The sequence below is a fragment of the Engraulis encrasicolus genome, chromosome 24 (genome assembly GCF_034702125.1).
Source record: "Engraulis encrasicolus isolate BLACKSEA-1 chromosome 24, IST_EnEncr_1.0, whole genome shotgun sequence".
NCBI classification, from domain to species: domain Eukaryota; kingdom Metazoa; phylum Chordata; class Actinopteri; order Clupeiformes; family Engraulidae; genus Engraulis; species Engraulis encrasicolus.
The window spans coordinates 26,767,782-26,782,613 of record NC_085880.1 but is presented as its reverse complement, the minus strand read 5'-3'; the positions used below and the strand labels follow the sequence as shown (position 1 = coordinate 26,782,613).

General features: G+C 43.1%; 1 protein-coding gene across 3 annotated transcripts in view; it reads right to left on the bottom strand.

Moving 5' to 3' along the window:
- Nucleotides 1–6,303: 6,303 nt before the first annotated feature.
- ikzf1 (IKAROS family zinc finger 1 (Ikaros)) overlaps nucleotides 6,304–14,832 on the bottom strand; it is a 29,388-nt gene continuing 20,859 nt past the window's right edge. The window contains exons 4-8 of one of the 3 annotated variants that reach the window (XM_063191746.1): nucleotides 14,541–14,832; nucleotides 10,334–10,501; nucleotides 9,040–9,165; nucleotides 7,941–8,075; nucleotides 6,304–7,267 (exon numbers count right to left, since the gene is read on the bottom strand). The exon at nucleotides 14,541–14,832 is cut by the window's right edge and continues 89 nt beyond it. In XM_063191746.1, coding sequence (XP_063047816.1) covers nucleotides 6,441–7,267; nucleotides 7,941–8,075; nucleotides 9,040–9,165; nucleotides 10,334–10,501; nucleotides 14,541–14,832 — 1,548 coding nt within the window. In that variant the 3' untranslated portion in view covers nucleotides 6,304–6,440. The remainder of the gene's footprint in view (nucleotides 7,268–7,940; nucleotides 8,076–9,039; nucleotides 9,166–10,333; nucleotides 10,502–14,540) is intronic. The other 2 variants (XM_063191747.1, XM_063191748.1) reach the window with 2 other exon arrangements.

Here is a 14,832-nt window from a genome sequence, read left to right as displayed (position 1 = left end):
CATGTGATTTGGAATTGCTCATGGCAAAAATGGAAGGCAAAATAGCTGAGGTCACTGTGAGGTTGATGGATGGATTTTTACAAGAAAAGTTTGCGTTATGTGACCTCATACAGTGAAGTTCAAGGTTTTGTTTCCCCCCAAATCCACTCTTCACCTTTTATTTCCTTTAATCGATTACATCTAATTATATATATTGTGTATTTTTTAAAATATTGGCCCCATAGTAGTTTTTTACTGAGTACTTTCAGGTGATGTCCTGGGCGCGGTTAAATCTGTCAATGGCCCTGAGTAGCAAGATTTTCATCTGACTAGACCATTGACATTAATATTTAGTGTCGATGAACTAGACGATTCATAGTGCATTAATGTTTTGGTTAAGATCTTGCTATTGAATATAATGGCATAGTTGGTCCGCACACTTAGAATCCTTTTTGTTGTATTTTATTTTTTCATGTCAGGTAAAATACAACAAAAAGGATTCTAAGTGTGCAGACTTCTCACTCTGAAAACTACAGTTGGCCTTCGTCCTGCACCTTTCCCTGGGATGTGCACAGTCCTCTCCTTCAACAGATAGTTGGTCTAAAGTCATGATGTAAAAGCCTCTTTCATTTTCCCAAGTGGTTAAACTGCCACAGAGACAGCTGCAGACAATGTATTGGTTGGAATGATGGGTATTTGCATTTAATCAGTCATTTAGCCATGTTCCTTATCATGCTAAGGACAAAATCTGTCCCTTTGTGAAGATATCCTGATATGAGCTATCACCCCACTCTTGCAGACAATCTAGCTCTTCCCTGGGTTGTGTCTCTGTGGCCAGAGGCCTGTTCACCTTTGCCTGTTCACCTCACTGCCCTTCAACACCATCCACTGCAGACACCTCATAAGCTCCAGGACTAGCTATGGTGCTCGTGGGTTTAATGAATTAATGTGACTATTTTGGTGTAAAACATGGGACAGGAACTGACCAATACAGTAAAAGAAATAAATAGTTGGGGAAATTGGCTTATTTGCATTGTGGTCCCTAGATGGTATAATGACCCCTGGGCTAAGCAATACTTGGCTACCTCCCCCATATTCACCCTGATTTTCATACAAAAGACAAGGTGCATTCATTCACTTAGTTTCCATTCCTTTTAATGTTCAATATTTACTCTGCATATATATTTTACTACATATTTGTTTTTTTACATGTTCATCAAATGGTTTCATGTTTGCTGCTGTGTTTGCTCAAACACTTAAGCCTATTTTCCCTTCATACAGTATTCTTAAAACTGTTTGGCCCTTGGTGAACTTTCAGAAGAAATGTGAAGGCTCGCCAATGCATCAAGTATCCTTGGAGAGCTTCATGTGGTCTCCTTTAAAACTCCCTTTATCCCTCATCACTGTGCTCTGCATATACACTGTTTCCAACAAGCGGAGGCACCCATTATAGATTGTGCTCACATGAAATGAAACGGTCATGTAATTTTTATGAAACGGATCTTTGAGAAACTGGAAACCCATGAAAAAGGGGCTTTCATATATTTTTCATCTTTTTGTCAAGTCGGGGTAATGAATATTTCAGAGTTATGTGTGTGTGTGTGTTTGTGTGTAGGGTGTGTGTGTGTGTGGAGTTGGCCGCTGGATTGAAACTTTGTAAAAGTAGCCAGCAGTGCACAAGTGGCGAGCCCATCCCATAGGGGCCAAGGCAAGGCAAGGCAAGGCGGGGAAGCAGGGCAGTGGTGGCAGCGGCGGCTCTAGCAGGAGACTGGAGGAGAGGAGATGCTGCCTGTCTCCACAGCTGGAGCAGACGCACCCGAGGAGAGCAGAATTCCACTGGAGCCAGCGACTGGTGCTCCCCTCCGAGACCTCACTGTGTCTTTCATCTCTCTCTCTCTCTCTCTCCCTTCCTCTCTCTCTCTCTCTCTCTCTCTCTCTCTCTCTCTCTCTCTCTCTCTCTCTCTCTCTCTCTCTCTCTCTCTCTCTCTCTCTCTCTCTCTCTCCGTCTCTCCTTCCTCAGCCTATCTTAGGACTCATTAGGTGATGTTGGTTTGAGAAAAATCGGGAGCACCCTAATTTAACTTCATCGGACAGAATTAATTTGCCTGTTCTTCTTCAAGACTTGAATTTTTAAATGCAAGTACATACGTATACTGTTATGCCTGTCCATCATATACACTATTCATTAATTCCATCTGAATCAGGTGCTAGAACTTGTAAGACAAATGGAATTCTCAGTAAATGGAACTCTCAGCAAGTTCATTAACTTTAATACCTCAATAAGGTAACCTGCACGTTTCATGGGGTACATTGTACCATGCTGTCTGACATTATTGTTAGTGAAATGCCTTTTTGGAATTAACTGTTGTGCATTTCATGTTGTAGTAGACATGCTTTAATAAATAAACCTGGCCAAGTTATTACAAAGAATTGTCAATTGTGCTGGATAATTGTTTATGTGCTCAACTGGTATACGATGGTGCAGAAATGTTTTAATATTGATATTCTTAGAGGAGATTGTCCCCTTTCTTCCTCCGCTTTTCGATGTTATTACATTTCTTAAGTTAAAAAAACCCCACAGTATTCCTTACTAAGGCAACCCCCTTAATTCCTATAGCTGAGCGAAAATGTTTGTGATTTTTTTGTCTGTGGTGTTTGGGGATATTTTAGCTGACTGGTTTGTTGGAGGTCCAGGCAGGCAGCTGAAATGGAAAGGGGAAGTGAGATGTGGGATGGCAACAGGGGAAGAGAAGAGAAGAGAAGAGTACGTCTTGGCTATTATCCCTCATGCAAATGGCCCCCCTCCCTGGTTAGGTCCCAGTGAAGCGTGAGGGGGGGTAAGGGGGAGTTCGGCGCTGGCCACAGCTGCTTCCCGTTTCCGCCCAATCACACAGCAGCCATCTGGACGCCCCTATCTCTCGGCACACGCCGCACCGCACAGTACCACGCTCACGCACCCACCGCATGCACGCACGCAGGCCTCTGCCTGCATGTCTGTCTGGTGGCCTGTCTGGCTGTCTGTCTGTCTGGTGGACTGTCTGTCTGCTTGTCTGTGATGGCCTGTCTGTCTGTCTGTCTGTCTGGTGGACTGTCTGTCTGTCTTTTTGTCTGTCTGTCTGGTGGGCTGTCTGTCTGCTTGTCTGTGATGGCCTGTCTGTCTGTCTGGTGGACTGGCTGTGTCTGTCTGGCTGTCAGTCTGTCTGGTGTCCTGTCTGTATGTGTGTCTATCTCTCTATATATAATATACTGTATATATCATACTGTACAGAGTACATAGAGTAGAGTGCAGTAGTGTATTTAATGCATATACATTTCAGTATAATTCCACAATTTCCAGAAAGGTTTAAAAATGTTAACATAAAATACACACATTGAGTAAATCAATAGCATAGAAAATGTCCATAGATGTTGATTGCATCTGGGTCTCTCACTTCACCTCTCTCCCCTCTCTCTTTCTCTTTCTCTTTCCTCTGTCTGTATGTCTGTCTGTTGGCCTGGGTGAGTATTAGCGTCTTTAAATTCAGTGAAATTAATTTGAATTAGGCTTTCAGCAAGGCTGGTTGCAAAATGTGAATGGCATGAATGGGAAGTGTCCACACACCTGCACGTAGCGTTTACTTTTATTCCATTGCGGTGACAATCCCATCCCACCTTCATCTTCATCACGGCCTCAACACACAAAGGAGTAAAAGATTTTTAACTCTTAACGTTCCCACTGGGTCCAAGTGCACTGTCCAGCGTGTGCGCTTTGTGTGCATGCATGCATGTGTGTGTGTGTGTGTGTGTGTGTGTGTGTGTGTGTGTGTGTGTGTGTGTGTGTGTGTGTGTGTGTGTGTGTGTGCACACGCCCGTGTGTGTGTGTGTGTGTGTGTGTGTGTGTGTGTGTGTGTGTGTGTGTGTGTGTGTGTGTGTGTGTGTGTGTGTGTGTGATGTAGTACCCTACTTACATGTTCACATGTCTCCTAATTACTCCATATCCTCACAAACATAATTGGTTGATTATTTAAAAATAAAGTAAGTGAAGTGGACACACGGCATACACTGTCAGTCAAATCCTGCTGCACGTCATAATTGATTCAGTCTTTCTCTCTGCCTTCCAACGTATTCATCAACCCTCGAATAACTTGCCTACTTATATATTCAACACATACCTTGTTTTCCACTCTTTATTTACTTGACATGGGAATGTGAATGCCAATCATTTGCCATGCCACAACTATTTTACTTGACAGATGACTGATACACTGTTGAGAGTTGACGGACATTTCAAATTAAATTCGAAGCACTTAATGTAGACCTTTAATACCCTCTGACTTTATCTGACTTTCCAACTTTCTTTCATACTTTTGAAAAGTTGTAATTATTTTTTATGTATTTGTATTTGTTATATGTGTTGTACATTATGTTAGAAATCAATTTTGTTAGTAATTCATCAAAGGTATAGTCTGATTTGATACTGGATCGGAGGAAATCTTTAAAATGCTTAAATAAATATGTTTTATTTCAAGTGTGGGAAATATCCTTACATACAATAAAGATTGCATCTACATTTGTCCACATGGTTGATTCAGTCGTTTGGCAATTTGAAAAGAACACATGAGCTGTTCACTTGTGTAAAACATTTTATTACTGTAATACTTTACAAGCACATCATTTTACATTTCTTTTGTTCCGTACTGTTCACCATAGTCTTTTTTGATGAAACCAGGCAATAGATCATAATGGGTAAAGACCACCAGAGCTTTGGTTCTTTTTCTTTCTTTCTTTCTTTCTTTCTTTCTTTCTTTCTTTCTTTCTTTCTTTCTTTCTTTCTTTCTTTCTTTCTTTCTCTGGCCACTTCCCAGTTGAAATCTGTGTTTCATTGATACAACTTGACATTCAGTTTCACAATTTCTATTCAACGATACCTTGAAATCTTAAATAAATTATCAAAAGTGAACATGGTTTTATCCTACTTAAATAATATAAAAACAACTTCTAAAAATGGAAATATATTGTTACAGCAGTAAAAAAAAAAGCAAGTCAAAAACAAGTTTTCAGTGGGAATAGGTGAAGTGATAATACTGGTATTATGTGTGCTCAGTTATCATAAAACCTTACACCTCAACATAAATATTTTGTCCATCTTCATGCCTCTGTTGACAACAAACAAAAACAGACATCCATTTCAAAACAAAAGTATTTTCAAACAGAAAACATAATGCAACAACAAAAAATAAGCATAGAAACGTTTGCACACTTTTTGAAAATTCCTTTACAAAAAACAACATATTACCAAAATGGAGATTCTCTCTCTGTCTGACCTCAGAGGACATACAGCCTTATTTTCAGCATCCAGTGTTAACATATATTACAAATACACATTCCCTACATGTAGACGGTTTGTTTCTCCTTTTTTCAATCATGCAGCCCGTGGATGGACAGAAATGTATCATATTTTTGCAAATGATATTTATAGTATTACATCTCTCTCACATCTCTCCTCCCAAAAATGTCACCCGTTTGTCTACCTATCCTCATCTCTTCTTCCGTCTAGGCCCGGCTAAACAGGCCCCCTCCCTCCGAGCAGAGTTGCCAACACAGTCATTTTCATGGTATTAATAAATCATAGAGAGTAGGGCCAACTGCAAGAGTGCTAAATGCAACTCTCTAAGATGAGTTAACACTACAACATTACGGTAACAGTGTGGCTACCAAGATCTCTAGCTCATTCCTCGACATATTAGTGCTTTTTGTGGGAGGCTCAGGCTCGGGCTCTGTTCTCTCTCAAATTCCTCAAAGCTTTTGACCTATTACGGCACTTGAGAAATATAATTTAATATCACTTCGTTTTTTTATTTGTGTACACAGGTGGTGTATACATGGTTTTATGACGCTTGTCTGGGTACATTTCATAATAAAGTTTACACATGACCTAACACTGTAAAAAGGTCAAGCACAGAACCATCTTCAAAAAAATATGAAAGCAATGTGTTACATGAGCAATAGGTATCAAGGCAAAGCTCATGATACTTGACAATTATTGTTAATGATGCAACACATTGTGTTCATATTCTGAAGTCTGTCCTAGATGCTTTATTTAGTACAGTGCACAATTCATAGTGTGGGTTTGGACATGAACGAGACAAGTTTCTGCAGCTTTGTATTTTGTCATGTCTGTGTGTATGTGTGTGTGTGTGTGTGTGTGTGTGTGTGTGTGTGTGTGTGTGTGTGTGAGAGAGAGAGAGAGAGAGAGAGAGAGAGAGAGAGAGAGAGAGAGAGAGAGAGAGAGAGAGAGAGAGAGAGAGAGAGAGAAAAAGAGAGAGAAAGAGAGATTGTGAGTGCAAGCATATGCCCATGGACACCCTCAGAACCCGCTCTAGTGCTTGCGCCATGTATGTGCATGTGTGTCTGTGTGTGTGTCTATGTGTATGTCTATGTCTATGTCTTTGTGTGTTGTCTGTGTTCCGTGGTTCACTCCTTCAGTAGCGGTGCTCGCCGCGCGTCATGTGCGAGGAGAACTCGTAGCGGTCTTGGCTGCGGTAGCCGCACAGGTTGCACTCGAAGGGGTCCCGGAAGCCGTGGCAGCCCATGTGGATGGTGTACATGACGTGGTCCAGGAAGAGCACGCGGCACGGGTCGCAGCGGTACGAGCGCACCTCCTCCCCGTCGCCCGTCAGCACCTTGAAGCCCTGCGAGCCCACGCCCACGCTCAGGTCCATGCCCGCCGCCCCTGCCACCGCGGCCGCCGCCACGGCCCTCAGGGCCTCGTACTGCTGCTGCCGGTGCTCCTCCTTCACCAGGGGCAAGGGGCCACCGCCACCGCCGTTCCGCAGGGCCGCCGGGGTCATGTGGTTGGTCAGGTAGATGAGCCCGGCGCTGGCCGCCCCGACCACCCCTGGAGCTCCCCCGCCCCCGGGGCCGCGCTCCTCGTGGTTGCTCTCGGTGTCGGTGGAGTCCTGGCCGCTGGGGCTGGGCGAGCCGTCCTTGTCGCTGGAGGCCGACTTGGACTTGGAGAGAAGGAGGAGGTTCTCGGCCGCGCTGTCTTTGGCCGACAGGCCGGCCCCTCCTACTCCTCCTCCTCCTCCGCCGTTGGAGTTGTTGGCGGCGGCGTCGCCTGAGGGCTTGCCGAGCTGGTAGAGGGCCCCGCCCATGACCTCGCTGGGGGAGGTCTGCACCAGCGGCCGCAGGGACTCGGCGCCCAGGTAGCTGATGGCGCTGTTGATGGCCTGGTCCATGACGTGGGGCTGCATCAGCTCGGCAGCGCCGCCCCCCGCCTCGAACGGCAGGTCCAGCAGACGCTTCTCGCCTGTGGCACAGAGAGAGAGAGATTGAAAGAGAGAGAGAGAGAGAGAGAGAGAGGAGACAGACAGATAGTGGAGGAAGAGAGAGCGAGAGCAAGAGAGAGGGGGGGGGGGGGTAGAGACACAAACAAAGACAGAGGGGAAAGGAAGAGAGAGAGGGAGACAGAGAGCTGTTAGGTTATTGCACCTTTGCTCTGGTCCTTTTCATCTGTGTTGCTCTTCCTGTCGAATCTTGCAAAACTCACGAAAGCCATTTCCCTTAATCTGCCATGTATAATTTAATACAGCATGCTGGATTTGGACTGATCATTTGATGAGGCATGCCAAATAGAGAACACACAATGCATGACATGCATGGATGTTTTAATCCCAGAAGGACTCCAGTGTGACAGACACAGACACGACATTTGTACTCTTTTTTTGTTATTAGCGTAAAATGAGGTAAAAAAATAAATCAATAAAATAAAGTGATTTTTTTTTGTTGCCTTTGTCGACAGACAGATGTTTTAACTCTGCTTTGTTACAGTCAGTGCCTCTGCCACCTAACTTTATATTTAATCCTATTGGGCAGGAATAATTACACATGTGTATTTATATATATATATATAGGCCTATATAGTATACAGTACGTAAGCTATGTGTGTATATCATGTAAAGTGAGACTGAGACGACTCTTACCCACAAACTTCTGTGGCATAGAGCTCTTTCGCTTGGCTACGTTATTAGCTAGTCTGTCTAGCACCAAGGCTCTCTCTGGTCCCGTCAGGCTTATCTCTTCTCTCGGCTGACTTTGCTGGCTGTCTTCTTGCTTTACTATACGGGGAAGCAAGACAGAGAAGCAGGTTTAGGGCTTTGGTAGTGTTCATTCAACACACAGAGGGTTGAATTTGAACACCCACAGTGTTGGCCATACTCTGTAAGTGTTGCAATAACACTACATGGTTTATTGTGTAGTAGTAATAGTAGTGGTGTGGCACTAGTGTTTAAAGTGTTACAATAATAATAACAACATTCATTTATTTTATAAGCATGTGGGGCTTTCAGATTATGTTTGTAGTTTATATTTTGCAGTTTATATTTGACTCTAGGCAAAAGGACTGCAGCAAAAAATAATTAATTTTTTTGTAGGGTTATTACAGTAGCTGTATATATATGTAGGTCTTTTCTAAAAATTTAAATTTAAATTTCTTAAAAACTAACCTATGATTCTGGAAATTATCATGGGAATTTAAATAATGGAATAAATATAGCCCCGGAAAAAAAATAAGTAGGCTATAATTATTACACCTATTTGGAATAGTAATGCCATTTATAAGGAATAAACTGCCTTTATTTTACTCTTATTTTGCTTTTATTCTACAGATTAAAATTTAAAAATAGAAGTTAGTGTCTTTTCTATTCATACAATAAAAAGATGTTTGTCCATGTCCATGCAATTATTGAAATGCTGAATAGAGTCATATTTAATGTAAAAGATGAAATGAAAAGCCCTTACTAATGGGTGAAGCACACCACAGAAAAGATGCTGGCTGACCATACTATGTATAGGCCTGATGTTACAGTATGTTATACTGTCAACTAGGACACACTGTATATGAAGACACCTATATACTAGAGGAAAACAAAAGAAAGGAACAAGTCATCTGTGGGACGGACATGACTTATACCACATGCATGCTTAGGCCTAAACATGGATGGAAAGAGACAAGTCACACAGAGCAGGCAGACAGGCGGACAGAGCAGAGCAGAGGTTTTCAGTAGTGGGCTGTGGACTGACCTGAGTAGATGCTGTTTTGGAGGCCCATGCACTGCAGGTAGTTATGGCAACGCTCTTTGTGCTCCTCTAACGAACTGCGTTGCTTGTAGCTCCGCCCACAGTACGCACACTTGTGGGGTTTTCCGACTAGAAAGGGGACAAAAGTGCGCAGATATGCATATTTAATACAGTACATGTGCATTTGTGAGTAAACAGACAAATGTGTAACTTAAATTCCCATAAATAAAAATAGGAATAAGCAATGTAAATGTGAAAGAGTATATTGGTCAACTAAAACACATAGTGAAATGAAATATTGCAGTAAGATTTTACAAAGTATTAACCATTTGAGTACCATCACATACTGTTTATGTGATTAGAATTTTAGCAAAATGTTGAGTTCTCCCTATGATCTCACAACCACTCTCTGGGAATTTTAAAACATGCCACATATACATGATGTTTTTAATTCTGAAAGAATAATTCTGAATTAAATAGTTCGGAATTAAAATTATGCTGGAGCACTTTAATTTAATTTCGAATACATTTCTGGGGATCAGAAAGCATTTCGATTCGACAGAGGATGCACACACTAGGTCAGAGCCATCTATGCTGGGTCTGTGTCGTTGCCTCATTTGCTTAACACGATCATGCATGGAGCAACCGGCATTGTTTTTAAGTGGAATGAACATATACATGATAGAGGGATAAAGTTGTTCAGAATCATGAAGCGTTTACACAATGTTTTCAAAGCGTAATTCAATTAAATTCTGAATTATATTGAGTTAATTTGGAATTAAATGTAAATGAGACAACAGAGGTCTATGGGAGTTGTAAAATGTTCGCATTAAATTTTAGAAGAACTGGGAAAAATTCCTTACTCCTCAGGAGGGAGAATCAGGAATATTACTATTCCCATATAAATTGTGGCTAGTAGGCTATACAGTATATGGACATATGAGAGTAGCTAGTTACTGTTAGGGAGACACCTACTTTTTTTTAGAATAACTTTATTTTGTTATGGCCATTTGTTATGTGTTTGTTAGATGGAAGGATTAGAAGTAGTCAGCACTGAGAGTGTGTGTGCAGGGCTGAACTGTGCCCAAAAAGACGTTTTTGGGCAGCCTCCTATAAGTTGTGGGCCAGTCTCTAAGAAAATTCAAGAAATAGCATTTGCACTGGAGGGCTGTCCGCCCATCGGAAAATACCCTTTATGCCAGATTACCAGTGTGTGTGTGTGTGTGTGTGTGTGTGTGTGTGTGTGTGTGTGTGTGTGTGTGTGCGTGCGTGCGTGCGTGGGTAGTTGTTTATTCACCAGAGTGTGTGCGGAGGTGGCCGGTGAGTGCGTCTCGGCGGCGGCAGGCGTAGTTGCACAGGTGGCACTTGAAGGGTTTCTCTCCGGAATGGAGCTTGATGTGGCGCAGCAGGTTGCCCTTCTGGGTGAAGGAAGCACCACACTGGTTACACTGGAACGGCCTCTCCCCTGCACAGACAATTAGACACACACAGAAAGCTGTTTAATCTTCTGTTTTAAGCAATAGTAGCCTATAAACATGCTGAACATGAAAAATACATTGGTTTTATTGGGTGGATTTTCATTGGGTTGGGGGTGGGGGGCAAGGGGGGTGTGCATTCATTGCATTCACAATAAATTCTCCACTGAACTTTCAGACATCTAAAAATGGCATTTTGATTAGATTAAAATAGACCAACTACAAAGGGGGCGATATTGGCAGTAGGCTATTTCTGTTGTGGTGCAAGATGAAAACAAAACAAAATTATTATTTTTTTTAGGTCTTTGTGAGTCCACTTTCACTTTGCTAGGGTAGGTGAGTAGCATGTTAACTACTAATATGCTGATTATGCTAATTTTGCCTAACGTCTGCCATTTAGCCTAAGTGTGATTTCACTTTCACTTTGCCAAGGAAGGTCAACATGCATGCTAACAATGCTAATGCATATTTGTCTAGGCTAAGGTCATTGTTAGCATGGCAACCAGTGCTAGGAATGTTGTTGCTGATGTTGTTTATATGCAAAGTAAACTGTGCCCTGGAAACAAAGTTCTGTTCGCATCTGTAATAACGACCAACTCCAATTTGATGAAGCACCTCAGAGCATTGCATGGTGGAGGAACACGCTAGGTATCGCTAGTGCTAACCCACCCCCTAGCCCTGGTGCAGGTAGCTTGAGCTCTAACCAAGAGGGAGAGGAAGACACTGCTCTTAAGCAAAGCAAACCTGATTTTTCAGGACAGACACTACTGTCTAAGGCTCAGCTCAATAATATAATCGCCAGTTATGTGGTTGAAAACATAGGACCACTGTAGAGGTTTTTATGGTTCTCTTGTTGCAAAAAATCCATCTCGTGGAAGACAAAAGAGCACACCCCTTTGCCAAAAAACTTTGTGAACTGGATTACCAAAATCAAATCATTGTTTAACTGTTCTTTCGTTTCAACAAAAAGTAACACAATAAATACTTTTCCTGATAACTAGTTACTTTTCTAGTGAAGTAATGCAGTTACTAGCGCAATTACTTTTCTGAAGAATTAACTAGTAATTGTAATTAGTTACTTTTTCAAAGTAACACTATCAGCACTGATGGCAACACAGCTTTAGGCCTACTGCTTCAAATGTTTTCTGCTTGGCCCCACATTGCTGCTGGCAGCTATATTTAAACATAATATGAATAGTTCATGTGATAAAGAAGTGATGGTTCTCGGGAATTGAAGTGAGTTTAAATGTCCACAAAGAGGCTGGGCATGTCATTTTGGAAGACTGGATGCATTACTGCAGTGGTCTCCAAATGGCTGCCTGTGGGCCATATCCGGCCCGGGCATGGCAAACATTTAGGCCGCCACGAGGTTGGAACAAAAGAAACATGTATGTACGCTATCTGTCGCACTGCAGTCGGGCGATTTTGTTTGGCCTTGAGCCTTGCGCTACATAATTTGGCTCTCGGGGGAAAATAATTGAAGACCACTGCACTACTGTGTGTTTGAAGGTGAAAATCTATATATTCAATACAACAAAGAAAAGAGCATTTACTGTGCGTCACAAGGAAATCGGGTGGTGGTGGTGGTGGTGGTGGGGGGGTCCTATTTGTTTACACGCATTTGGAACACTTTACTACTCAATTCAACTTGCACGAGTTTAATTTGAGTCGTAAATGGCCTGATGGTGGACCGGTGCCCAGGGAGTTGCGGTATGTAAAGAAGCCTCCTGAACTTGAGAATCCCCCGTCGGCAGCGCCATTATGCACTGAACGTGGGGTCAGTGTCCTACACGGCTTCCGCGCGCAAGCAACATCCTCAACGACGGGAGCTGCTCGCAGCGAGACTCAATCAAACACACCAGAGGGATCTCAGAAGCGGAGCGGCACTCTCTCTCTCTCTCCCGGCTGCTGCCTGCATGCGTGCGCTCCCTGCCCCGGCGCACCGCCTTGGCTCCGTGATCGAACAAGAGCCTTTCAAACCGAGCCTGCCAGTTTCGTGATGCACCACTGCCTGGGTCAATTTGATCTGAAAATCTCATTTTTTCCTCTTCTTCGGCTCTAAAATAAGAGCGGGGCACATCACAATGCAAATGCAGACCTCATTTAAATAAAGCGGAGGAAACACTTTGTGTTTGAGAGCCACTCTTCCTGATCAGCGCCTCTGGAATAAACCAATATCCAGCCTCTCAGCGTGTTGTGGCATTCTGAGAGAGGTCTTTTAATACAGCTCTTTCTTCAAAGCCTCCCCCCCTTAAAAAAATAAGAGTCACCAGTGAAGCAGCAAAACTACAGAAAAAAGAATCTCATTAAAAAGGCATTTCAGGAGCACAGTCTCTCCAACGAATATTTATATTTAAATGGAAGCACTTCATTATATCTTTTATTATACGTTCTCTTTTTTTGCATTTACATTAGCTCGCTGTTCCTTTCTTCCGTTTTGAGTTTAATAAGGTCCTGAAGTGAGACTGCTAAGTGCCTTTTTGAGAGCTGTTCTCCACCAGTGGTTTGCCTTCATTACAATGGAATATCAATTTTCAGAGAGAGAGAAACTCTTAAATAATGCGATAATGGCAGTCTCATGGAGGTTTCCTTATCCTAATTATTGCGCACACATTGTTTAGGGCTTTAATTGTTAAATGATTTTTTTGTTTGATGTGTTTATATTTTCTTATGTAGCCTAATCTCAACCAATATTAGCAAAATAAGATAAGAACAAAGTGAACAAAAAATAATGGCTGCACGTAAGAAATAAAGTTAGCACAAAGATGGCACAGACACTCCAGATATCCTTTTGCCTGTCATGTTATGCTTTCTTTTCAACACAGGTTAGTTGAGGGTAAGTAACCTCACCACTTTCACTGTGGCTGAAGTGTCTTTTGAGAAATGAGGGAAAGATGTTACACAACCATCGCTATCAACTCACTCTCACACAGCAGCTTCTCCCAATCACACAAGCTTCCTGTCATATCAGTATCTTTACCAAAACAACTTGTGAGGCACCCACGGTGACAACAGCATGATCACTACAGTAGGCTATGACTATAGTTCTGCCAGGATCACACTGCGACTTAAGTACTCTGACTCTGTGACTAGGATTCTTCCAACTCTACTGTAGTTCTGCCAGGATCACACTGCAACTCCAATTATCTGACTTTGCGTTGTAGTACTACTCTCACACGGAGGGGTATCAAAGTGAGTGGGAACAGTGAGGCTGATGGTAAAGTGGTGGCCCTTGCATAACAGGTGTATGGATGGAGAGTACAAAGAGCAGAGAGAGGTTAAAAAAGAGGCTGCTGAATAGGCTTAAGAGGGCTTGGACCCTGCCTAAGTAGCCAGGTAAACCAGACTCATGTTTGCACTTGATGTCATTTCATACAGAGATTCTGACTCAGAGCTACAGTTTTGCCCAACCAATCCACAACCACAACTACATGACGTGTTATTGAGTGATGATGCTGACCGTGTACCACTCAATTCCAAAGGTATAGGCTCACTGCCAGGCTCATGAATAATGATAATTGCATACGTCACAGGTATATGTAAGCGATTAGGTACAGTACAGCAGCATAGCCAGTCCCTCCCGCCAGCTACCTACAATCTAAGCGGAAAGGAAGCCCCACTGGCTGACAGAGGTCAGGCCCACCTCAAAGCAAGCTGCGCCACCAGAGACTACAAACAGGCGCAACATAGTAGAAAAATGTAAAAAGGCAAAGATGTGTCTGTCATATTGTTTTACATTTTTTTATTCATTGATTCAGAGGGCCTACACAAGAGTTGTTGTCCCTGGACTAGTTTGCACAAAAATGGCAAGTAGCCCCATAATGCATGCCGCTCCACCAGTGTCATTGAAAAGTTAACTACCATAGTGCTGCACTACTATGACATAACCCATGGCCTTGAGTAATGCACTACAACATTGCCATTCTGATTCTGTGAACAGCAGATTTATAACTCTGTGTCTTATCGGGACAAACAACTCTAACTTTTTTTGAGAAGGGAAATGGCAAATGGCAAGAGGTAGGGGCTTACCCGTGTGGCTTCGCTTGTGCACCATCAGTACATTGGGCCCAATGCAAACTATCCCACAGATATCACACTTGAGCTTCCCGTTGGGGAGGCGGATGCCGCCGGCTGCCGGGTAGGGCGCCTTGGCGTGGTGGGGGACGGAGGGCGTGGCGGTGGTGGCTCTGGCGGGCACGTGGGCGGCATTGGCATTGGCATTGGCATTGGGATTGGCGTAGGAGCCGTTCACCTTGGCGCCCGAGGCATCCAGCACGCGCAAGTCCTCTGCCCCTTCCTCCTCCTCCTCCTCCTCCTCATC